Raw genomic sequence first — 27,112 nt, 5'->3', positions numbered from 1 at the left:
TTAAAGGGACTAAAATTAAAAAAAATATATAAACTTATAAAGATTAAAAATAAATAAATAAATTACAAGAACAAAATTTGGAAAAAAAGTTAACTTACAAAGAATAAAATAAAAAAATAAACTTACATAAATAAAAAACAAATAAAAAACACTGACTTACAATAACATATTTAAGTCAAATATTAATATAAACATTGTTGGTCTATATTAGAAGTGTGCATCGCTGACGAGTATTCAACTAAACTTAAACAAAAGATTGGAAGTGGTAAATCTTCTTTGTTTAATTTGAGGTGATTTTTTTTACTAGAAGATCCTCATCACTCATTGTTCTTGCCATAGACGATTTGCTTCAAGGAATGGTACTCACGTGGGGGCACTCTCATCTCCATGTTTTCATGTCTCTAATGTTCCCGTCCCCCATTTCTTGTCTCGTACTATTTTTTTTCTCCTATCATAATTTCTTCATTCCTTACAATTCCTCGTGATGATGATGTCCTAACACTGAAATAATAATAATAAATAATAATAATAGTTATTATTATTATTATTGAAAATTTCAAACAATAAGAAATAAAATTATTTCATAACTTTAAAATTATAAAAATTATTTTTAAAAAAAATAATATTCATATGTATATATAATTAAATATAATTTTATTATTTTTAAATATAAAAAAATATCGCGTGGGGAACATCGTGTATATGATCTCCCCATTAATTATCAAATGTGTTTCGTGGGATTTTGTTTGTCCTCATCCCCATCTCCATGAGATAAACTAAAATTCCCAAACACGGGCTCAAATGAAATAATAGTCTCCACGGGGACCTCCAATGACAAAAAACTGGTCACCTTTTGTACTTACCATTTCAAGCTTTGTAGAATTTTCAGAAGTTTTGAAAATTGTTAACCATTACGAAACTATATATTTTCATCATTTTCACACTAACGGTGATTTCTGTTAAATCATGTTATATACTTTTCCTAATTTTTTAATCAATACTGTTTAAAGAAACTGTGAGCTTTCATTTCTTATTAGACGTGTATTTGGTAGATGAGAGTAGAAAGACTTTTTTTTTTTCTAAGAAAAAAGAGTTATAACAAATTTTGGTGCCTTTGATATATGATTTATATGCTTTATGTATAGATATAACAAATTTTAAAATTAAAAAACAAAAAGAAAGAGAGAAAATTATAAAATGTAATAAATTACGTATTAATCGGAGAGAAATAAAGACAAATAAGTTCAACTCAAGAATCAAAGAAGAGCAATGCTTCATTCACACTCTTAACCAAGAGCTAATCTCAATTTTCATTCCAAAGTTATCAAAAAGAGTGTCTATAAGGCTATTTGTTCACTGATGAACCTAAGGTGGGGTGGCTAAACACAAACAAGTAGCAAACCTAGACCCAAGAAAACCCAGGGTTATACGATTTCACAGCTGTGAATGTTGCTTTGTATAAATTGTTGCATGAGTAGTTGTATAAATAACAAACATATGTAAATCAATATTAATTGACCCAAAATTGTTCAAACTTAACATGTGGACTGTAATATCGAATTTAAATCTTACATATATACATGCATGCGTTAAATTCTTTGATTTACTGAATTACTTGTTAGTTTGGTTGTTCTCACGTAAGCATAAGCGAGTCACGATTCTGATAGGATAGGAAGAAGATTTATTATTTGCACATATATATGATGAGTGTTTCTTCCGACATCACGCTAGTTAGTATAAGTATGTGATGTTGTTATCATGGGACGTGAGAAACAACTTGGAAAGACGCACAAAGTGGAACTTGGATTCTACAATGACCTTTGTCTCTCACCCATCTCTGTCACCATTTTGGGGCCGAAAGAAAGGCCTTCCTTCTCGCTCCAACCTCTGCTAGCAAAGCAAAGGTACACCCAAACACGCAGTCCAATCTGTCAACTTTGCCCTACCACCACACCACCCACAATGAATGAATGGATGAATGGCATTGCAATATTTGTTTGTTTCTTTGCTTTAATTTTTGTTTCCAGACACCACATATATATCTTCAATGGGAGACAATGTTTCCAACCAGATAAACTTATTATAAACAACAAAATTCTCTATTCAAATATTTAAAACTCAAATTCAACACCTCTACTTAGTGTGTGTTTAGATGAGTGCTAACAAAATTAATTTTGAATAAGATTATTTTTGTAAAATTGATTTGAATTAAAATTAATTTTAAAGTGATATAATTTATATTTAAATGTTTTTATTATACAATCAAGATAAGAGTAAAATTTAGTATAAAATTTTTAATTTAACGTATAAATTACTTGAAAGTTATTTCAACTCAAAATTAATTTAAATCAATTTTGTGACATGAAGTCAAACATGTAAATTTGATCTAAAATCAATTATGCACTCGCAGTCAATTCTCTAACTCCAAATCAACATATACTTAAACTGGAATCACCTCAAACCTTGTTGATCCAACCACTCGGTGGTGTTTGTTTGCATATATATATACTAACTATATATTTATCTAACCAAATTAAAAAAATATATAAAAGGCAAACCCAGATCCCGATTTCATGCAAGCAACAGATAGATCTAGAGACAGGAGAGGTGAAAGTGAGATTGTCTCAGCTTTCTTCTCTGTGACACTGCAAAGTTATAATTAAGGTGAAAGGGAGAGGAGGAGGGTTGAAAGAAACAGAGGTGAGCCTAAGTGTTTCTGTTTTATTTGCCTTCCTTTATTTGTCTCATGTGAGGGCAGCAGTGGTGGCAGGGCTCACAGCACCCTCTTTTGAGGCCAAAGGAGTTCTCCCATGTTGCTATTAAATTGCCATTTTGGAGCCCATTTTACCCCATTTTGCAAATGTGACCACAAGTGAGAGAGAGAAAAAGTAGAAGAAACCATCAGTTTTGGGTGATTGTGGCACACAATGGAAAAGGCAAAACTGAGAGAGAGGATTCATAGGTCTATGATCAAATATGGTCCCCGTTGAAGGCTGCCTAGGGGGCCAACTGACATATGCCTTCCCTTTTTCACGCCTTGTCCTTCCTTTTCTTTGCTGCTTCCTCTCTCTCTTCCCTTCTTCCATAGTGTGTAGTGTGTACGGTCTCTGCATTAAACACAAAACTTTGTTGCGCCCCAAAAGTGAAGTAGGATGGATGGATAACAAGAAAGAAAAGCTCACCAAATTCACAACTCTTACCCTCCCTTCCTTCCTTCCTTCCACCCAAAAAGACAGGAAGGAATAGAAGAACCTTTCCCCTTTTACAACTCTAGTAGTGCCACCTCCTCCCTCCTTAGCTTACTCTAACACTAATTCAAATCTTCTAAAAGGAGTAGTGGTGCACTTTAAATATAAAGTCATAAAGTTGTAACTATTCAAAGATCTTCAAAACATATATTATATCGGTTTAATAGATCACATCTTCTCACATACCAATAAGGTTGACACATCTGATCCAACCTTATATTATGCTCATATTAATTGTAATTTAAATTCATCTTTTTATAATTTTTCTCATTGGTAAACAACATATAAGGTGTGTTTTTCCTAATCTAAGTTTTCTGTACAAAAATAAGAAGATCGACATACTTAATCTTACAGTATTTTACTATTTCAGTTCATTAGAAATCATTATTTATATAACTATTGGGATAATTGTTATAGAAGTGCATAATTTTACCATGCATAAGAATTAATTGAATGGCAGGTTTATTCTCAAAGTATGAGTAGTTTTAAAAAAAATATTCTCATTATCATCTTTTATTTTCTTGCAATCAAATAATTTTTAATAAATAACTCATATTTAACCATTACATTAGAACAGAATAAAATGTGAGAATAAAAAATATATCTCTTTTAAAGTGTTTGTTGGAGTAACTTATCCTCCCCTCTCTCTCTATATATATATATATATATTTTATTACAACAATAATTTCAATAGTTAATGTTTATAATTTTTCTTTTTTTCCTTCCTTTAAAGTATATGCATGTATATCCTTTTTTTTTTAGAGAAATCGAATCCCATAAGCTCTATTTAAACTTGCTGCAGACACCTATGACCTCTCTCTATCTTCTCTTCACTCACTGCCTTTGTGGTCCATGCATTTTCCCAACCGAGAGAGGCCCATATAAACACAGATAAAGATTGGAGCTGGAGTTGAAGGCTAGGGAAGAGAGACAAGAAAACAAAGCCAGACATGGAGTGGAATGGGAGCACAAGACGTTATGTTCCCCGAGCAGATTCTTCTTTGAGCTTCCTTTACAACTACAACTACACCCCATATCCAGGTAAATATAAACATATATCAAAACACTATCTACTCTTGTTCTTAAGCATTGACCCTTTTCCTGGAATGTCATCAAGTTACTTCTTTTCAATTTTTTTTTTCTTTTACTCCTCATAGTTAATTTATTACTTATCCGTTTGAAGAAGCACTTAACTTCTGGCATGCAATTTAGTAACTCCTATACGTTTGTGGACTACTTTCAGAGTCCATTTTTGTGAATTTTCACATGAATAGTAACTTGAATCCCAAGCTATTGCCCCACCATAATTATTGCTTTTCTTGAAGGAGTGATACAAAGTAGGTTTTCTTGTTAAAGCAAGCAAATTTGGCAACCCCATTTGACATTTTAGCTTAGTCAACATTAAAAACGCATAGTCCATTTTAAGAAAATTAAAACTCTTTACTAAACCCTCTCTATGTGTTAATTAAGGAATGGAAGTGAAGCAACAAGCACTGGCAGAGACAAGTTCACCCATGGAAAAAATGAACTGCGGGAACCAGGAGAAGAAGAAGCGATTAACAAGTGACCAGTTAGATTCGTTGGAGAATAGTTTTCAGAAGGAGATCAAGTTAGATCCTGATAGAAAGATGAAGCTTTCCAAGGAGTTAGGGCTTCAACCTCGTCAAATTGCTGTTTGGTTCCAAAACAGGCGTGCAAGGTGGAAGAACAAGCAACTTGAACACTTGTACGATTCACTTAAACAGGAATTTGATGTCATATCTAAGGAAAAGCAGAAGCTCGAGGAAGAGGTAGGTTAAATATATACGATAGTGTGATTATATATAGATACTCATATATGTACATGCTATTAATTAACGACTATTATTTTTCTCCATTTCTCTTTCTTATTATATCATATAATTGTTGATAAGTTAAGAGCTGATATGGCTCATATCTCCTTTCCCAGAGGTTTCTAGTTCTCTAGCTTTTTAACTTCACCAAAAAAAAATATGGCATATCATATCTGTATTTCTCTGTCTTCTGTTACTTTTTCTCAGCTAATTGTCCACTGATTATTTTCACATACAATATGTATATCAAACCCAAATTTTGAACTTTTGAGATCAGAGCAAACACCCATTTGTCACTCTTCTGATTTATCATGTTATCATATCATCGATAGTATCAGACAAATGATAAATTTGATATATATGAGTAATGATACTTGAATATCCTATTATTTTAAACACTCTTCTAATATTTTTTATTTCTCTTTTTCTTTCTACCACATATTCACATCATATTATTTTTTTTCTTTTTTCTCTATTTCTCACTAGGTGTTGAATATATAGTATTGTGGGTGTCCATGCATTTTTTTTCTCACGGTATAATATGACAAAAAGGAAGAAGTAGAAAGAAATGATGAATGCCATGAGTAGTTTCACTCGGTGGGATGTCCAAAAATGAGACCTATATGTATATATAGTTATTTACACACACACACACTCTCCATGCAGCTCTTGCAAGATGCAAACACATAGACAAACTTTATCTTAGTTTTTGCTTTTATATGTATGTTTTTGCTTTCAAAATCCTCAAACACTGTTTTCTTTTTGCTTGTATTGGCGTAACGATTGATGCTTTGGTGAAGTAGACATTCATTCTTTCAAACTGGTCATTTTCCTTGTGTTCAGGTAATGAAGTTGAAGACTATGCTGAGAGAGCAAGCTTCTAGAACCCAACAAGTGTCAACAGGATACACAGAAATCTCTGGGGAAGAAACAGTGGAAAGCACGTCAGAGGCACTGCGTTGCTCCAAACGGGGAACACTGCACCATCAGCAGCAGCAGAATAATATTGGAGAGGGAAACTGTTCCTTCACTTTGGAAGATTACAACACAGTGCCAGTACTACCCTATTGGCCTGGGGTCCCTTATTATCATCCCTAATTAATGAATGAATGCTATTGTGTTAGTTTGAACAATAATAATTAATGTGAGTGAGCTTAGTTAGTTAATTAATTAACTAAATTTTGATTGGTAACGTATGAACTGAAGAGTAGTAGTAGATGGATGGAAAACCCTTTTTCCATAGGAACTGACATTAGGATTATCAAAAGCAAGCAGACCTGCATGTTGGTTGGTACGGTAATTATTGCTAAAATTATAGCTGTCCTAGCAGACATCACTTTATTAATTAGTCGCTTCCAAATTGCATCAAGTCTTTAATTGTTACGTACTGTTATTAATATATATAATCCTTGTTTATTAGTAAAACTTCTACTCTTTGTATATATAATTTTAACGTTTTTAAATGATGATCCTTACTGGTCTAATTTGGTTATTGTGGGTTGTTAACTAATTGTCACAGGGATGCCTTTAAATTGTTAGATTTTTTTCTGATTTAATTGTTAGATAATAGTGTAGCTACAGTAAATTAATCTCATCCCATCTTAATCTTAGATTTTGCTCAAGAAAATTAATTACACGTTATTCCCGTATTTTTCATTTGAAATGAAAATCAATTTTAGTTTTAGTTGTCAAATTAGTAAATATTTTTTGTATAAGTAATAACTTTTTTTGAAATCACATATTTAAATAATTACAAAGAAAGAGATGACAATAGTATATTTTTTTAAGTATTTATTTTTTTATTAACTACTCAATATTCATAGAGAAAAAAAATACACAATCACGCTTAATTTAAGGTATGTATTTAAGGATTTTTCTAATTTCAGGTAATCACACATCATTTCCTGTAGTAATTCAAATTGATTGGGAAAATATAATGTGGATTATGTTGATTTAATTTCAGGTAATCTTATTTTGTTTCTGCCTCCATACTCTATACTCGGGAAATTGAAGAAAAAAAATCCACTTTGAAGAAAAAAATTGAACAATAATAATTGCCTCCATACTCTTTAATTAACAATAGTGTCTAAAATTAAATCAACATAATCCACATTATATTTTCCCCAAAAAATAGTGTCTAAAATTAATTTTTAACCGAATAATTATTCATTTTTCATTTATTATCTCCTCACTTAAATAAATTATTTGAGATTTCTTTTATAATTAATATGTATCTGCCAATATATCAAAATAAAAATTATATATCATAAGGATAAATACTTTTTTTATAAAAGCAAATATAAAATTTTCACTCAATACATGGGATGAACAATTTGTCTGAAATCACATTAATATCTAAATTATTATTATGATGAAATTATGATTTTTTATAATAATTTTAATTTAAATGTAATTTTCTCTTTATTGACTTAAATCATTTATTGAATGATTTATTTTACGGACATAAAAGATATGAAAAATATATAAAAAATGGAGATAAATATTTTTTTATGAATATAGGAAGAGAAATTTAAACTTAACCTACCATATTAGATATATAACATGTAACACCTGGATGAATATTTTTTTTATAAAAACAAGTTACAAACTTTACTTTTATTTCACATGAATAAAAAAATTTACTAAATATTTTTGTCCTATAAAATTAAAATTTATTAGTCCAGTCAAAATTTACGGGAATAAACTTCACACAAAATTTGCAGGGATACAATGATACATTTATTAGCCCAAGTGGGAAAATTTATACTAAATTCATGGTAATAAACTTTTAAAATAACAATTTCAGTCCAATAAAAATTAAATTCTCTTTCATAATTACATATCAAAAATCAAATCATACCAACACAATTACTATCATTTTCTTCAAGAAAATTAGTGTTTGAAATAATCTTCAAGTAAATAATTTTTCATTATATTCTAACTTAAACACTTATAATTATTAGACCAAAATTGGTAGCACAAACATAACTAAAAATAAACAAAACATTTTACAAAATCAAAATTAAAAAGACGTAAACTTACACAAACTAAAATTAGAAAAATAAATTTATATAGATCAAAAAATAAAAAATTGCTAAATTATATCTAAGTCTATTTGTTTTTTACTAAACGCCGTGTTATATATCTATGATGATTTTAGTATGATTTTTTCTACATTTTTCAATCCACTTATATTTATCAAGTTATTTATGACAAGTCGTTTAAGAAACTGTTTTAGTTAAACTTCTTTAAAATCAAATTAAATGTTAATTGACAGAATTAAAATTTTCCCCAATTACATAACGGAAACAAATTTATGTTATTTAGCGGGGGTGCGAAATGATAATACATAACGGAAACCAGAAACATGTTTGTACACGAAATGATAATAATGCAGTTTTCTCTGATTATGTTCATATGATTGTACGAGGCATATTTCGATTGGTTATATCTATAGTTATCAAAATAAAGATTTTAATTTATATGTCTTTTCAATATTTTAGTAAAAAAAATGTATTTTCAATATTAAATATTTTTTTACACATAAATCTAATAAGGATTTGACCATTATATTACACCATCCTATTTTTTAATAGGAAACGACAATAAGTTTACTTTTTATTGGATGCCAGTGTAAAAGTATGAAAATATATGAAATAGGTTTGGAAATGATTCAAGGCTTCAAACATTATTTAACGTACAACTTTAGAGTAATAACAATAAAAATGTCAAGTCTCAACAATTTTACACATGCAGAACATAAGCAGCATTCTCATAAACAGTATTCTCAGGTAGTTGAAAATATGACTTACAACAATAGTTATTAACCACATACGGTTACAAAAAATCTGTCTTAAACAACATGCATTCTTCTAAGACAATACTTAGTAAATGACTGTCTTATAATGATACCTTTTTAAGATGGAGCTTAACTTAACAAAATATCGTCTTAGAAGGATATTATTGTTAGTTGTTATTCATAAATTAGTTTGATATTGAAAATTTGTAAGGAAATAGTACTGTGCCTTCAATTTATGGTCATTTTTGTAGGAATTGTACATATTTTCGTTATTGAGTGATTTTATAGAGTAGAAACTCCATTTTTGTGACCTAATGTTGAATTCAACTCAGTTTTAGGCCAAAGAAGAGAAGGTTAAAGTTGTTGATGACTCGTTTAGCGAGACAGATATACTCAGCGAGATGCATTTGCTTAGCAAGATATCCAACTCGCTTAGCAGATAGAAAACCCTAGAAGATGATAAGCCAGAGATCTACATGCCCAGCGCGCAGCCAGCCCGCCTAACGAGGACGTTGTTTCTTCTCGCGCTTAGCGCACCCATGCTCGCTAAGCAAAAATTCACTAACTCGTGCTCAGCGAGACATGCTCGCTGAGCGAGCCTTCGGAAGTTGAAGAGTCCAAGAGCTAGCGAGACATGCTCGTTAAGTACTTGTTAATGGTTTTTATAAATTTTTCTAACTTTTTTTTGGATTTCTAGTTGTGTAAAATATACTTTAAAATATGAATTTGATTGATTCAAAATATATAGTGATTCAATTTTGATTGTTTTAAAGAATTTGATTAATTCTAGATAATTTTGTAATTAATCGAAATAATTTTTAAATGGGAAGATGACATGTGGTAACCTCATGTTTTAATTTTGATTGATTCCAAATAATAAATAATAAATATAATTATTTTTTTTGTATTCATAGTAACATATTATTATATTGAATTTAATTATATAATAAATCAAATATAATAATGACAAAAATATGATACGACAATTCAACATTTAATTACGTGTATATTAATATTTAATGAATTGTTATATATAGTAATCAATCATTATATATTAATCAATGTAATGAAACTCATTATTTTTAAGATGTTGAATAGTTGTATGTTACGATGATTTGATTCAATAACAATTAGAAAAATTTAAAAAAATTTAATCGAAATAATATGTTAACTATTACTACTATTAGCACCAACATTGAATAAATTAAGTAAATATTAATTGATTACATGTTAATAATTGAATAAATAAATTAATAATGACAATTAAAGTATTATATATAACCTTAATGATATCATAATTTAAATTAAAATTAGAAATTTTGAAATCTTACATGATCTGAGTTTCAATTTTATAGACACATTAAACATAAAATGTGGAGAAAAAATCTTTAAAATTGCAACCAATGTATTTCAGAAAACCATCAATTTGCAAGCTCCTTTTACTTCCAAAATTCAGAAATTGCTATAAATTAAAATAGAGAACGAACAAAATGTGATAAACAAAATACTCTTCATTATATGTGCCTCTTATTCATAAATCGGGTTGAGAAACCAAGCTATAAAAATATTCAGTTGTGCATAACATATTGCATATATCATAATGGTGTAGCAGGTGAACACATAAAATGAGATTTATGTAAATATGTTTGGCCATTAGTCATCCCCTGTTTTCTGATCCATAAGCTCCCATTGAAACTTTAATAAGAAGACAAACAAATCTGAAACTGAATCTTGCCAAACAGAGCAAAATCAAATTTTAAAAAAGGAGAAATGTTGGATTCCTCGTAAGGACAAAGAGGTCAGCTAAGCCTCAAAAGCTTATGCAAATAACTAAACAAATATAATTACAATAAGTTACCCCAAAACCAAGTAGGAAAAATATTCATAGAGGATTATGCGCGTCTAAAAAAACATGTTATATGTTTAGCTGTGAAGTACACTTTTTGAACTCCTTTTGATCTATTGCCCCCATTAGAATCCTCAGCTATAAGAAAAGCCATAAACACAACTGTTAGAGTAGATAACAAACAGTTTCGACCACATAGATAAGCACTATTTATCAGTTTTAGTGTATACCAAAATCTAATTGAATTTCAGTAATTATTTAAGTGTTTAAACATAGGATTACCTGCAGTCTTTGATCACATGGGAGGGCTCAAATGACATCAATAGCAAGGTTCCATGACAGCAAAATCAAGGCAGATGCCCTGAGTACCCCATAGCAGTACAAGCCAACCTTTGTCCTGAAGATTTAATTCATGCGGCCAAACCAAAACGAAGATGCACATGATAGAAATAAAACACGACCAATAGTAAAATCGCACAGTAGAAGCTGATAGCATCTGAAACAAAACCTATTTCGGTTGTTCAAAGCTGATTCGTAAAATGTGGCTCCCCAAAAAAAGTAAACAACAAGCGTGGGTTAGCCCATGCCTTGAAACAACTCTAACGTTCATGGTATTCCAGGGACCTTCATGGGTACCCTAGACTGGTTTAAAAAGGTCACATACCACCTAGCACAACAAACAAATGACCATAAATCAATGTGGATAAACAAACGAATGATGAGATTGTGAAAATAAAGCAGAACAACACAAAGATATAACCTTTTTTTTGCACAAAGACAAACAATAAACAGATGAACTATAGTCATGGCAAGGAAGAGAAAGGCACAAAAGTTAGAAGACAAACCCGTGATAAATCAAGAGTATGAAGCGGTCACAAAGCATCAATAACAAAACCTCATAGAAATCCCATAAATATACTGGCTTTTGTGACTACAGAAAGTAAAAAGAGAAAAAGGGAAAAAAAGAGAATCCAAAAGCAAAGACTCACAATTTCTGTGATGAATGTATCATTGTCGAAAGCCGAAAAAAGGGGAAAATAGATAAAAATGGAACCTCATCAGAATTAGACAAAAGTCACACCTTGTTTCCATCCAAAGCAATATAAAAATCAAAGCAAAAAAAAAAAATCGAACAAAGAAGGCCCTTGCATGGACAAAGCACCATCACCTTCAGCATCGCCGTTAGCTTGTCTCAAAAATCACCACAAAAAATTAGACAAAAAAAGGGGAAAATAGATAAAAATGGAACCTTATCGGAATTAGACAAAGGTCACACCTTTTTTTTCTTCCAAAGCAATATAAAAATCAAATCGAAAAAAAAATCGAACAAAGAAGGCCCTTGCATGGGCAAAGCACTGTCACCTTCAGCACCTCCGTTAGCTTGTCCCAAAAATCAACACAAAAAATTAGACAAAAAAAAGGAATAAAATAGATAAAAATGGAACCTTTATTCTTCAACACTGCCCTGTGAATCATATTGTTGCAAAAAATCACCAACAACTGTTATAACAAAAATGGAAATGCTAATCAGAGACAAAAAGCGAAAGAAAAGAGAAGAAAAAATGAATAAAATAGATAAAAATGGAACATTTATTCTTTAACACTGCCCTGTGAATCATATTGTTGCAAAAAATCAGCAACAACTGTTATAGCAAAAATGAAAATGCTAATCAGAGACAAAAAGCGGAAAAAAAGAGAAGAAGTTAAGGAAGAGAAAGAGGGAGAAACGGAAGAAAAACGCAAAAGAATAGAGGAGAAACAAAAAGCGGTAGAAAAGAGGAGAAGATGAGGAATAGAAAGAGGGAGGAACGAAAGATTAACGAAGATGCAAAAAAAAAAAAAAAATGGCACAACACACGCAACAGTGTTTCTGAAGTAACAGAAAGGGGAAGAGAGAAAGACAGAGAAGGTAGTGACAGACACAGAGAAATATAAGAAAGGAAAGAGAGTTTGTATTTTGGATCATATGTCGGGGAGATTTTCATTAAAAAATTTAATTTAAAAAAATACTTGGGCGGGAAACGAAGGATTGCTGCCATTGCAACACGTGGCCACTAATAGGCAGTTAGGGTCTTGTTTGTATAAAGGATATAGAAGATATAGATATAGATATGCATATTATCCAACACATCCAAACCTAAATTCTCACCTAAATTTAACATTTCATTATCTATCTTAAGCCAAATGTTCTATCAATACAGGTTTTCTAATGGGACAACAAATAGATTAAAAAAATTTCATAACTAAATTTAAAATTTTAAATAATTTTATAAGGACAAAAAATATATTTTAATCATTTTAGTATTAATATAATTTATTATAAAACCCATTATTAACACACAAAATCTGATATATAACCACACAAATAATTATGGACTAGTCAAATTGATACTAGCGACACAAAATCAAAATTGATTATCAACCCAAAAAAGTAAAAAACCAATTGATTATTAACTCAAAGGCAAAAACTAATTGATTATGATATAGGGGGATTGAGAGTAGATTGATGCATTAACAAGGTGTGGCTAATTTGATCAAGTGATGGTAGAGTGAAGCTTATTCGAGAACCAATCAATGTCACTAACGAGCAAATCTGACCACGATGGGGTAACGGTGCGAGGTTCTTGAGCACAATAAGAAAAGGAAGAGTTTATTCAGGAAAGTAAATATTATATCGATCCTTTATAAGGCAAAAATGACCTTAATCAAAGGCAACAAAAAGGTTAAATACCTTAATTATACTTAGAGACAAATTATCAAATTGGTAATATGCTAACGAGACCTAAGGTCCAAAAAAAATTGTATATTTATATTGTTGAGATTTTCAAATAAAAGACAACTATTCATTCAAATTTATTATTCTTATTTATTGTTCAAAGTTAAGATTATATTTAAACGTTGAAGAATCTTTTATAAATATTTCACCTTTCACACAAATATCATACCAAACATTGGAATAGGACAAGTATGAACAAATGATACAATTAAAGAGAAAAAGTAATCTCACCACTCTTAAGCAGACACAAATATCATGTCAATTTTCAGTGTAATTGTCACGTTAATAAGAAAGTAAGACACGATAAAAATCACCACTTATAAACTCCTCTAATCTCTATTTTATTGTCAAACAACACAAATATTTATTACTAACATGTTTGTATTATCGTCTCATTACTTTGGATGCAGATCATTCTGAACTTATAATAGTTATTTCTATGTCAATTTAACTATTGGAGGTGAATTCTTGTAAATACGTGACCTTTGTACTCTAAACTAAACACATGCTACCGTCTCTATTTCTATTCCCTCCATTCAATTTCTAGCTTATTTTATACTACCAAACACAACAATAAAAGGGTATTAGAATATATTGGTAACATTTGCCTTTTAAATTTCTTTATAATATTTTCTTTCAAATCTGAGTTAGGTATAAACTATCAAGTATACACGGTATTCTGTTTTTATTTTTGCATTTCATAATAGATGATAGGTTAAATTAGTTATTTGGTTCTTATAGTTTCATGGTTCTTACCTTTTTAGTCCTTATAGTTTGAAAGTATTTTTTTTAGTCCCTATAATTTATATTTTAATTCTCTTTTAGTTCCTTTAATTTAAAAGTGTTTTTTTAATCTCTATAATTTATAGTTTAATTCTCTTTTAGTCCTGTAATTTAAAAATTATAGAGACTAAAAAAGTAAGAATCATGAACTATAGGGATTAAAAAAACCACTTTCAAAAAACTATAAGAACTAAAATAGAATTAAAATGTAAACTATAAGGACTAAAAAACTATTTTCAAACTATAAAAACTAAAAAAAATAAAAATTATGAAATTATATAAACCAAATAAATAATTTAATCTAGATTATAAAAATTTCTTTAATTGGTATCTTAGATTTTCAATAATTAATATTTAATATAAGCGTCTTATTTTATTACAATTAATCGTTAAGTACAAGGAAGAATCAATACCCTCACAAAGGTAAGTAAAAAAAAAAGAAGAGAAAATTTCGTTAGTTATTAAAATTATTACCATTAACATAAACATTGTTTAGAAGTTAATAATTAAAGTGATGGCCGATAAGGTTATCAAACTCGAGAGTTTACATAAACTCGTGAGAATTTTATAGACTCGACCCGTAGACTCAACTCTTAGACTCATAAGAGTCTATTTCATATAAAAATAATAATAAAATATTTATAAATAATATACTAATTAAACATTGCAAATATAATAAAGCAAAATAGTAAATCATAAAGTTCAGAATATTTAAATAATCAAGTATAATAATAATACATCACTAGTAGAGTAGAGGTTATAGTAGTGGTAGATCATTTCTCATCGAGGATTTCATGTTATTAGAGAACAAAAGTTTAATATCATTAAAGGTGGAAATTTTGTATTTGAGAATAACGCACTAAATGAAGATACGTTGAATGCTAAACACAAAATAATAAAAAATGACTTGCATTTTAGTCTTATTTTTTTAACTTGCTAACTCGTTAACTCGGTGATAAACTCGAGAGTCTACCGAATTTACTTAGAGTTTATCCAAAATCTACTAAAAAAAGAGTTTAGTCAAGAGAGTCAACTCACACAGAACAAGTGGACTCGTAAATTCGTAAGAATTAACGAGTTAACTCGAGAGTTTAATTTGATAAGCCTGATGGCCGATAAATAGTTTTACCAAGCCAAATCAGGATCAATGATTGATTAGATTTGCCGAGGACTATATTTAGCTTCATGATTGAATAGTTGGTATTCATATTTTACTGTTTAAAATAAATAATCAGCTAAGTCATAAATCTCATTAGACCATTAACATCAAATCACTACAAACAAAAGAAAAAAGTGATTAGTTAAATGTCATGCCTTTTCTGGCTGGACCAATTCTAACTAAACTTCTTCTTGGGAAGATATTTTACGCGAGAATATTTTATCAAGTTAATATACTCAATTAAACTGGTTAAACTAATTTTATTTAACAATTCTGTCATTTTGGTTTTCAACAGCGTAAGCACTTTTGCATAGCCCAATCACTTTGTACTACAATTAAACCTCCACAAAAGTATTTTTCTGTTTTCCACGCGAATGATAAGCTGCCATCCCACCATGACATTCTAAAAAACATTGCTGCCATTATCTCTTATATATTTATATACATTATATGAAAAAAAAATATTATACATCAATTCAATAAATTTTTTTATATTATCCTTCATTCACAATATATTATGACTTTTATAATAATTATTTTTAAAATCTTATTAATAATAAATTTTGATTATATAAGATTTATCATTTAACTCATTATATTGTATTATATCATACACCTTATGATACTCCACTTAAACACTCATCATTACCGGACGATGTTTACTTGTAACTTCAGCACCAAAGTTTACTTTAGAGGACGTTAACGTCTTTTGACTTCGTCGTTAAAGAGGCTTATGTAGCTGTGGACTATACATGATAAATTTGACATCAATCGATTTGATTTGGTTAAGCATTATCATGTCCGAAATTATGTGAGTGATTATTTATAGAATTCTACATATAAAAAAATGTATGCATAAAGTACCCTAACAAATTCAAGGGACATTCTCAAGTTTAATCTTTGTGCCAATCCTTAGAAAAATTAAGCCTTCAATTGTTTGACAGTGTGTAAAACTCCTAGCAGTTTTCTTGAGAAAACGAAGGGATGAGATTGAATGCAATACAAATCTCTCTTTCGTTTATCAAAAAGAAAAAAAAAACACTTTCACTTAATGTTTGTTGACATTAAATACAAACAAAGCCTAATTTATGGAGGAAAGTATCAAATTAGTTTCTCACTTTTGGAGGGGCTTTCAATTTGGTCCCTGAGATTTAAAAAATGTCAAAATGATCCTCAATTTTACATTTCGTTTGTCATGTTAGTCCCTGACTCCCTGCTGTTAGTAGTCTCTTAAGACCGTTAGTAAATGTATGATGTGACACATTAAGTGTCATCGTTTCTTCTACTTGTCACGTAAGGAGAGACTAAATTGACATTAAAGGGACTAAAATGACATAATTTAGGTGATCATCCTTTTTCCCAAAATGTTAAAACTCTAACGGTTACTTTAATATTCACGCTTTCATTCCATTTTTCCTCCTACTCATACTCTCATCCAATTCCTATTCTTCTCCTATTCATCTTTCAAAATCTTTGTAATTCTTCTTCTATTATTTTGTGGTCTATCATGTCTGTTAATTCAAGCACAAGGGGAAATGTCACGTCAAACCGTCTTTGCTATTGTCGTAGAAGAGCTATCATTCAAACAGCAAGGACGACAAGGAGTAATGAGAGACTGTTTTATGCTTGTCCATTACCACAAGTAAGTAATGTTAATGATACTTTTTGTATTCTAATTTTTGTGCAAGATTGAACATGGGTATTTTGTGTTGTGCAGCAAGATGTAAATCGATGTAATTTCTTTTCGTGGGTTGATGAAGGCATTGATGTTGGTGCAACTTATAACCAATATCATACTTTGGTCTAAGGTTGAGACGGGAGATTCTGCACAGAGAAGTTAGGATGTTAACATATTGTGTAGTTGTAGGATGATCGACGTGGAACACACAAAAATACTGATTGCGTCAATGAACAGTGAAGGGTGACGAAGAACGACAACCACCACCACTGGGAGAACGATGATCGACGTGGACCTAACACAAGAACGCTATCCTTCAACCATAGGAGGGAGAAAATAGTGAGAGGGAATTCATCACGTTTTCAATTAGACTGAAAATTATTAGGGATCAATTTGACACTATATACAAAAATTGACTATTCATTTTCCAATATAATATTTAAAATTATGACATTTGCTTATTTCCTAATTACGCTTGTCACGTGCGTCCAGGTGACACTTAACGTGACACATCACACATTTACTAACGGTGTTAGGAGACTACTAACGGTAGGGACTAACGTGGTAAACGGAATGTAAAGTCGATGATCATTTTGATATTTCTTAAATCTCAGGGACCAAATTGACAGCGTCTCAAAAAATGAGGGACTAATTTGGTACTTTACTCCTAATTTAGTTAATACTAACAATAATAGCAACAGACTATACAGGAGAAAACTTGGAAATTAAGTTGATAATAATATTAATAGAGTTTTTTTTTTACTGCATGGAGTTTAAATTTTATGTATTATTGATATAATTTTTTTTAATATTTTTAATTACTTAAAAATTACCTTAAATTTTTAAAGCAATTATAATAAAATAAAAAAATATTAATATTTAATTAGATGATAACATAATTTTTTTAATAGTTTTAACATATTTTGATTAAATTCTATGAGAATATATAAATAAATCACCATATATTTGAATAAAAGCCAAAACAAAAGCTAATAAATACTTTACATTATACCAATATCAAAATTCAAACAATGCCAATAAATAAAAGCCAAAACAAAAGCTAATAATTTATTTGAATATATCTTTTTATGTTAGAGAGAGGTAGGACACATGAGGAGGTAGTGGGGTGCAATGAAAAAGGGAAGGGAAGGGGGGTGGGATTGGAATGAGTATACTATACATGTTGTTGTGGTGTGGATGAAGAAGACACCTCACTGAATTAAATTAACCAGGGAAAACCCACTCTTGCTCATTTCCCTTCTCTTTCTCAAAAACACCAAACCCCTCTTTTTTTCTTTCTATCAAACACAGTGCGTGCTTTTTTGTTCGTGTTCTTGTTCTTTCGTTCTCCTAATTGTTTCGGTTTATGAGTGAATGAAATGGGGGACAAGCACCAGCAGCACCAGGAAGACAGCAGCGATTTCACCTCCGAGGACGAAGGCACCGAAGATTACCGCCGCGGCGGCTACCACGCCGTCCGAATCGGCGACACCTTCAACGCCGGTCGCTACGTCGTTCAGAGTAAACTCGGTTGGGGCCATTTCTCCACTGTCTGGCTCGCTTGGGACACCAAACATTCTGTCTGTTCCTCTCTCTCTCTCCCTCCCTCTCTTAAACTTTTTGTTTGGGATCTTTTTTTTTCTTTCCCTAATACGTTGTTTTAGGTTAACTCATGAAATTCTTTTGTTTTTCTCTTTTTTGAGTTCAGCTTCGTGTTAGTCTGGTTAATTTCCAATCTAGACAGAATACGGGAAATTATTGGCATTTAGCAACGGTTGACACTAAATTAGGAGCAATTTTTTTTCTTCGAATTTTGTTGACTTGCTTTGTTTTTTTTTTTTTTTTTTGATTAATTTGTAATCTAGAGTCAATTCAAGAGATTATTGGCATTTGGCCATGGTTTGACACTAAACTAGGAGCAGTTTTTGTTTTTCTGATTTTGTTGAGTTGTTTTGTTTGTGTTTTAGTCTGCTTAGTTTATAATCTAGAAACAATACAAGAGATTATAGGCATTAACAATGGTTTTGGCACTAAAATAGTAGCAATTTTTGATTTTCGAATTTTGTTGACATGTTTGGTTTTTGTTTTAGTCTGATTAATTTCTAGTCTAGAAACATTACAAGAGATTATTGGCGTTTAGCAACGGTTGACACTAAATTGTAGGAGTGATTTTTTGTTTTTCAAATTTTGTTGATTTGTTTTGTTTTTTGTTTTGATTGATGTATAATCTAGAAACAATAGAAGAGATTATTGGCATTAGGCGATGGTTTGGCACTAAACTGGGAGCAGTTTTTGATTTTCGAATTTTGTTGACTTGTTTTGTTTTTGTTGTTTTTTGTGTGTGGAGATCTGCAGAGATACGTGGCTTTGAAAGTTCAGAAGAGTGCTCAGCACTACACCGAGGCGGCCATGGATGAGATAAAAATTTTGCAGCAGATTGCGGAGGGAGATCCTGATGATAAGAAATGTGTGGTGAAGCTTTTGGACCATTTCAAGCATTCTGGTCCCAATGGGCAGCATGTTTGCATGGTGTTTGAGTACCTTGGGGACAATCTTTTGACTCTTATTAAGTACTCAGATTATCGAGGGTTGCCTATTGCCATGGTTAAGGAGATTTGCTTTCATATTCTGGTTGGATTGGATTACTTGCACAAGCAGCTTTCTATCATACATACTGACTTGAAGCCCGAAAACATCCTGCTCTTGTCGACAATTGATCCGTCTAAGGATCCTAGGAAGTCTGGTGCACAGCTTATTCTTCCGGATAGTAAAGATAAGATGGCACTGGAGTCAGCAGGGGTGAAAGATATGAAGACGTTGAATGGGGATTTGATTAAGAATCATAAAAAAAAGATTAAGAGAAAAGCTAAGCAAGCAGCCCATGGATGTGTTGAAAAGGAAGCTTCTGAAGGAGTTGAGGGTAATGCTGAAACCTCTGGGGCTGTGGAGTTGTCTCCCAATGCGAGTTCTGCAAGAGAACAGGCTTCTAGTTCTGCAGGAACTAGTCGGTTATCCGATGCTGATGCAACAAAGTTGAAAGAGCAGGGTAACAAAAGAGGAAGCCGCTCTATGAGACAGAAGCTGCTGGCATTGGTTGATCTCAAGTGCAAGTTAGTGGACTTTGGTAATGCCTGCTGGACATATAAACAGTTTACTAATGATATTCAGACAAGACAGTATCGGTGCCCGGAGGTGATCCTTGGGTCAAAATATTCTACGTCTGCAGATCTTTGGTCTTTTGCTTGCATTTGTTTTGAGCTTGCAACTGGAGATGTGTTATTTGATCCTCACAGTGGTGAGAACTTTGATAGGGATGAGGTATGTGTATTTTGTTTACTTCTTTATATGTTCTACCTGATCATTTTTACTCCATGAAGTGAAAATTTTAGGTTCCATGGTCCTTGATTTTTCAAAAAGAGGGTTGGAATTTAATGAAATATATAAATTATAACATATTCAATAATAATTTGAGATTGCCATCCTTACCAGTTATTGGAATCAGCCTATGTTTTTTTCGCTAGCATATCCCCCCTCTGCCCCCCAACAAAAGTAAGAAATAAGATTTCTTGTGACGTTTAGACACAAACTTAGGGTGTTTGAAAACTGCAGACTAGATAAAAGATATGCCATATGGTAAGGTACATTTGATGAAGGTTGAATCAGATCTGTGAAAGTCTGGTATTGATCATGAAATGGGCTGCAGGAACAATGTGGCACTATCCAAGTAAATGAAAGGACTATATATATGGACTTTTTGAAGTTCAAACTCATGAAGGTCTTTGAATCCTAACGCAGAAACTACTTAATGTGAATCATACTTCAGAACTGAAGTTAATAAACCTGCAATGAAAAGCTCAAATATCATAGAAACCATAAATAGAACCACTGACTGAAGTAAAACCCCTTCACTGAAAACCCTTTATCTTAAACTATCAGTAAACCAAAACACCTAATTTTAACCCATAGAATGCTGCAGTTAAAGCCCAAGTCTTGATCAAAACCATATATGGCTCTCAATGAGTGCAACACTTATTACTCTTAATTATTGTGTAACATCCAATATATCATTGATTAAAAAAAGCAAATTATTTATGCTTCATTGTGTGGAACATCCCATATCCTATTCATGAAGTTAGTTTTTCATCTTTCCTTGTTTATATGGTAGTGGCTTTTGAGGGCATGATGTGTATGATTCCAGGCCACATATAACTGGCTATTGGCATCTTTGATCCTGGTGAGCTTTCAGTGGAACATAAACTGACTAGCCCAGTCTTGGAAGATCTTTTTTTCATTTATGTAGCAACAATTTACTTAGATTTTTGTTTTTGTTGTAAACAAAGAATTTTAGAAGAGACTAGAGAGGAGTAAATAAGAGAGGATAAGTTGTGTCTTCTAACATAGAGAAATGGGAAATGAGACAAATTTCTTTACAAAGTTATGCTGCCTTACTAGACAATATAGGTTAGGAATGTAAGCATTGGGAAAAAGAATGGGGTAGCACAGTAAAAGCCCTAGTAATAAGGAGATTAGATTGATGGTTGGTAGGCCAGGCGTTAGAAGTAGAGGGAGACTGAAAAGCTATAGGTGAAACAATTATTAAGTATTTAGAATCAGAAGTCAATAATTTGTTTATAGACATGGGTGCTAACAACTTAATTAAGTGCTTATCATAAGTTGTTTTATAATCAAAGAGGAAAAGGAGTTAACCCATTTCTCATACAAGTTGTTTGTTGTTTTCATAACATACCTTGAAGGGCATACTAAAAAAGCTGAAAATAACTTGTGGACATATCATTTACCAAAAAAAAAACTTGTGGACATATCATAAGCTATTCTTGTAAGCTCTCCCAAATACTTACACAAGTGTTTGTGTCATAAGATAAGCTCAAATGAGTTTTAAATAAGCTTTTCTAAATGCATTATGACGGAGTATTATAACATCATTTGATCCTTGTAGTCAACCCCATCTAGTGGGAAAACGCTTGGCTGTTGTTATTGTTGAAAAGTTATCTAGTCTTGTTGAATATTAGTAATGGAAAGTAGCAACACATTAGTAAACACCATGGGTTAAACATTGAATAGAAGTTAAATCTAAATTCTGTCAGAGGTACTTCAGCTCTAAAATATCCTTTTAATGAGTTTGGTATACCACTGAACACAAATACACTTGACAAGGAAGAACTAATTTATGTTCCCAGAAATGTTGCCCAAGAACTGAGTGAAATAATGAAATAGAGTAAAATAAAATGCCTTGTTTCAGAGCTGCTTAATAGTACTAAAATTGAAGGTCTTTGTAAGAGCATTTACTGATGTAATTATACAATCAGGTTGCTAGTTTATGGAGTTTTTTATTTTTATTTTTATTATTTTTAATATGTAGGCTGTACTGGAAACTGAGTTTTGATATTTCAGATACATCATTGACTAACACAAATTGGTTATCATAACTTCTAGTCTTGGCATTTGTAAAATCATGACCATCGTGTATTGGATTCCAGCATGCTACGAAAATAACCAATGTTTTACAATTATTGTCTAAATATTTTTAAGTTAAAATATCTAATTTTACAAATGCTTTTTTCTGCCTTGCTTTTGTCCTCCTTGTTCCTTGCAACTCTTCTTTTCCTTAATAATATTATTGTATTTCTATCATTAAAAGGAATATAATATATCTCGGTAGACGGCCATAAGATTGTAAAATTGTGTGATTTCATGATTTAACTAGCGATCTTGACTACATTGGGTTAGACGATCCAAACCCATCTTTTCTCTTTTATCCCATCAGATTTCTGCTGCTCGTTTTTGTTTTATTATTATCTTTATCTTCTTTGATTACGCCATTTCTATCATGGCTGCTGCTTCTGCTATGGGCTCCACATGAAAAGTGGCTGCCATGCGGAACCCACTCTGCCACTGCCATAGAATGGTGGCCTGTTAAAAACCTGCCACCATAATCAGCCATGGTGATTACATGGCCACTTTTTTAACAGCACTGACTCTGGTTATAGTAAGGTTTTCCTGTAGAATTAGGTGATGAAGTGGTGATAGGTAAAATGAAGTGAATTTTGGTGATCTGCAGCACCTGTGATATCCTATTACTTTATTGATACATTATGGCTCTATAAAAAAAATTGCTACTAGGATGGGTATTAAGAAATAATATTTCTACGAACTGAATTTAAAGTGGATGTGTAGTGACATGGAATGAATAGATGTGTGGTGAAGTGTAGGGGATAATCTCAATTAAAGGTGGGGTGACGTAGAAAAATCTAATATAGACTATATGTATAACAGAATGCAATTGAACATGTGGGGAGAGAAATTGAAAATAAAATGGGGGTGGAGATTGGAGAATTATCCAAGTAAAAGTTATTAGGGTGATACATTAACAAGAAAATGAGTACTTTGTAGAACATTATCACTTAAAATAGTAGTTAGTGGCAATAAAGAGTTAATGCCTAGTATTTCATATAATTTCTTAAGCATATTGTTGCTGAACCTAGCATTATGGGTTGAATTGATGTTGCTGAAAGTTACATCCTCTTCAGCTGTGTTAACTTGTACGCCCTTCCATTTTCTTTCCTAAATTCCAAATAAAAGATATTCATTATTGAGAAGCCCTTTGGAAATCCAAATTTCAGAGCTCCCTCTAAAGTGGAGTCATTTGCTTGTAATGTAGCACTAAATAGCATCAAGGCTCATAATTTCTTGCGGGTTCTAGACCTAACAAGATTTTATTTCTTGAATCTTAATGTTAATAGATGTTTAAAGTGTTGTTCAAATTCAAAGACAGCTGTTGATTTAGTTGCATAGGAACTTAGTCCAGCTCCAGCAGGCAATTATAAATGGAGTTGGCCTTTGGTGTGTTTAATGAATTTTGGCTTAGGTTTCCTTGGATAATTTGGAGCCGTTCTTTATTGAGTTTGAATGTTTGGCGGACGCAAGGATGTTAAAGTTTATGGCTATTTGTTTTTTTTTTTATATGCTGTCATGTGATGCCTTTGGCTGGTGTGGAATGATGGGATAGCTTTGAAATCTCTCCTTAGGGAGAAAATGAGAAAGGCATGGTTATTTATCCAGACATTCTTAAAGTGGAAAGAGCTAATCAGAAACATGTTAAGCTGAAGTTCTAAGACAAGATGCCAAAATGTATCTTCCCAATTTTTTGTGAACAGTATAACCATTAATTTCACAATTCAATTTGATTTGCAAGTCACCCTTTGAGAGAGTGAAAATGGTGCATTTTGAAAACCAACCTATGATGGATAGCATTGAGTCATGAACCTTATGATCCACAAGTTTGAAAATCAACCTCAAGATGTGCATTGAGTTTTTGACATCCATGCTTGGTAACATAATCTGTCTAAAGCAGGAAATTGTGTGCTTTCTGTTAGTTGACCTCGTGAACTAGCCATTAAGTAAAGTTAAATCCAGGAGGTCACCATTCCTATATAAATGCATTAATGCCCCTCATAGTAGGAGTAACCTCATCACCTATTAATTTTTCATTATGAAATTTCAAAGCATTGAAATAATTCCCTGCAGAAGAGCACAAAAGCAATATACAAAACTCAGCTCCTTTCAAGGAAGAGGGCTTGGCCCAAGCATTATGTGATAATAGCCTGTACGTAGTAAACCACCAACCGCCAATGTCCCCTTCCTATAATATCAAGACAGACTGCAGACTGCAACTGTGACATGGAGATTGCCAATCTTTTTAGATACCCTAGTGGTTGGTTTTAGATGAAGGCAAAATTCTGTCATGAACCAACTATTTTGAAAGCTTAAGCTGTTAGGTGAAGACACATTAATGCTTTTATTTTATATTATTTTCTTTTTTATGTTAAATCTCTAACATACCCAAATGTAAAAGATATTTGTCTCAAAGCATGGAAAATGCATAAACATACTTATCTTGTGCTGAAATTCAACTTTTTAATGAAACACGAAAGAATGAGGATAACATGGATTATTGAACTATAGGCTACATTAATCATAGAGATTTTGATACCATGTCACATACATACTATTCCAAAAACTCAAGTGGTTATTTTAAGACTTATGAATTGTTTTATATTACATCTCTAACATAACATGTCCCACACACAAGAGCTCTTCATACCTGTGGCGTGGACAATGACCAGAAGAACTCTTGTGCTAAAATTCAACATTTTATTGGAAGAATGAGGGTTGCAAGGATTGAACTTTAGATCTCATGGTCACAGGCTGTGAGTACAATGTTGTGAACATACTATTGAAAAAATGTAAGTTGTTAGGTGAAAGACACATGAATGATTTTATATTACATCTCCAACATGTGATATGGGCTTTCATATCACCAGCAAGGAATAGAGCTTAACCTTGCGGGTTGTGGCACCATAGTCCAAAGTAAATCCCACCAACATCCCTTTCCTACAATATCAAGACATACTGAAGTTTGTTCCATTTTAAATTTTGGCCTGCCTAAGTATTATGCAAAATTTCTATTAAAAGAATAGATTATTTTAGGCAAATTGATCTGTGTGCCGTTTACATATGGAACTTATTGGATGTGCTTATTTATTCCAAGGTCTACATAATAATATGCTTTGCTTGGGAGTAACTTCATTCTTTTTGTTATGATGGTTTTATTTTCAGTACTGACATTTTGAAATAGTTTACTTGTATTTGCTCTTCAGTTTTGATGTTAATGTCTGATGTATATGTGTTCTGTTTTTAATTTATCTCAGGACCACTTAGCATTAATGATGGAACTTCTTGGAATGATGCCACGTAAGGTAACAATATTGTTCTATCCATTTCTTGGGTCTTAATATTTATGGTTCATTGGTTTGTGATTAACTTGAGTCTGTGGATTATAATTCTCAGATAGCACTTGGTGGCCGTTATTCCCGTGATTTCTTTAATAGATATGGTGACTTAAGGCACATCCGGCGGTTGCGATTCTGGCCCTTGAATAAAGTCCTCGTGGAGAAGTATGACTTCAGTGAGAAAGATGCAAATGATATGACAGACTTTTTGGTTCCCATCCTTGACTTTGTTCCTGAGAAGCGGCCAACAGCTGGTCAGTGCCTTCTCCATCCATGGATGAATGCTGGTCCACGCCTTTTGCAGCCATCTATGCCTTCTAATCACAACCCTGCTGCTGAAACTTCTGCTTCGGATCAGAAGAAAAGGGACAAAGATGAGAGGGAGGCCATGGAGGCAGGAATGGGAAATATTGTTATCAATTCAGATTCAAAACCACTAATGCATTCTCCATCAAAGAAAGTCTTCCAAGGCAGCAGCCTGAAGTAGTTCATCTGGCAGGAGCTCTTTCCCGTGTGACAGTTAGTATGTTCTTAGCGTGCCCCTGTACATTTCCCTCATTCATTGATGTTCTTGGGAATTGTTTTGGGAGCATGTTCGTTTAGCCTTTGGTTGGTTTCCAGAACTGCTGGTTTGGATGGGGTAGGACTTGATTGAAGCCGGGTGCCAGCTAAATCCTTTCAGGTCTTCCACAACTCACTACTAAGAATACCATTATGATATACTCTGTGCCTTGTTTCTCATGCTTACGATAGGTCAAAGATGCCTTTGTCAATTGGTACCATCGACTTGTTTGTGAACAGTGTTCATTATCATGTACTCTTATGCTGAATGATATTATTATAAACATGTTTCAAGTCATTCTTCGATTTTTGGTCTTTGGGTTCTGTGTCCTGTTTCTTCTCTTAGTAATTTCATTTTTAATTTTATAGTAACAAGAATGTTGAAATCAATGGTGGATTTGTTTCTTGTATTTCGTTTCTTTTCCTTTTATATTTGAGCAAATGGAGGGGAAATTAGTCTCGTACCGAGGTTACGGTCTGTCACAGAATCTAGTAATGAAGGAGCACAGAAACTAGGAATGAGGAGTATGAAGTTCTTAAAGTAAATTTTGTTGATGTTATTTGATTGTGCCAGTTAAATCAATTTTCATTGCTTCATGTTTTTACTGATTTGTTTTTCC

At 31.9% G+C, this 27,112-nt stretch overlaps 2 protein-coding genes across 3 annotated transcripts; both read left to right on the top strand.

Annotated features, from left to right (window-relative positions):
• Nucleotides 1-4,080: 4,080 nt before the first annotated feature.
• On the top strand, nucleotides 4,081-6,505 carry LOC114380861 (putative homeobox-leucine zipper protein ATHB-51). The gene is made up of 3 exons (XM_028339951.1): nucleotides 4,081-4,289; nucleotides 4,719-5,038; nucleotides 5,924-6,505. Exons 1-3 carry the CDS (start codon nucleotides 4,199-4,201, stop codon nucleotides 6,176-6,178), a joined length of 666 nt encoding a protein of 221 aa, XP_028195752.1. The 5' UTR covers nucleotides 4,081-4,198; the 3' UTR covers nucleotides 6,179-6,505.
• Nucleotides 6,506-18,220: 11,715 nt separating this feature from the next.
• On the top strand, nucleotides 18,221-26,902 carry LOC114381433 (serine/threonine-protein kinase SRPK-like). 2 transcript variants are annotated; one of them, XM_028340682.1, is made up of 4 exons: nucleotides 18,221-18,701; nucleotides 19,477-20,439; nucleotides 25,851-25,898; nucleotides 25,990-26,902. In XM_028340682.1, exons 1-4 carry the CDS (start codon nucleotides 18,501-18,503, stop codon nucleotides 26,416-26,418), a joined length of 1,641 nt encoding a protein of 546 aa, XP_028196483.1. In that variant the 5' UTR covers nucleotides 18,221-18,500; the 3' UTR covers nucleotides 26,419-26,902. The 2 variants fall into 2 exon arrangements, with proteins under 2 accessions (XP_028196483.1, XP_028196484.1); XM_028340683.1 differs by having other exon boundaries at nucleotides 18,568-18,701; nucleotides 19,469-20,439.
• Nucleotides 26,903-27,112: the final 210 nt, after the last annotated feature.

This window comes from Glycine soja, chromosome 13, assembly GCF_004193775.1.
Source record: "Glycine soja cultivar W05 chromosome 13, ASM419377v2, whole genome shotgun sequence".
NCBI classification, from domain to species: domain Eukaryota; kingdom Viridiplantae; phylum Streptophyta; class Magnoliopsida; order Fabales; family Fabaceae; genus Glycine; species Glycine soja.
This window is presented reverse-complemented; position numbering and strand designations above follow the sequence as displayed.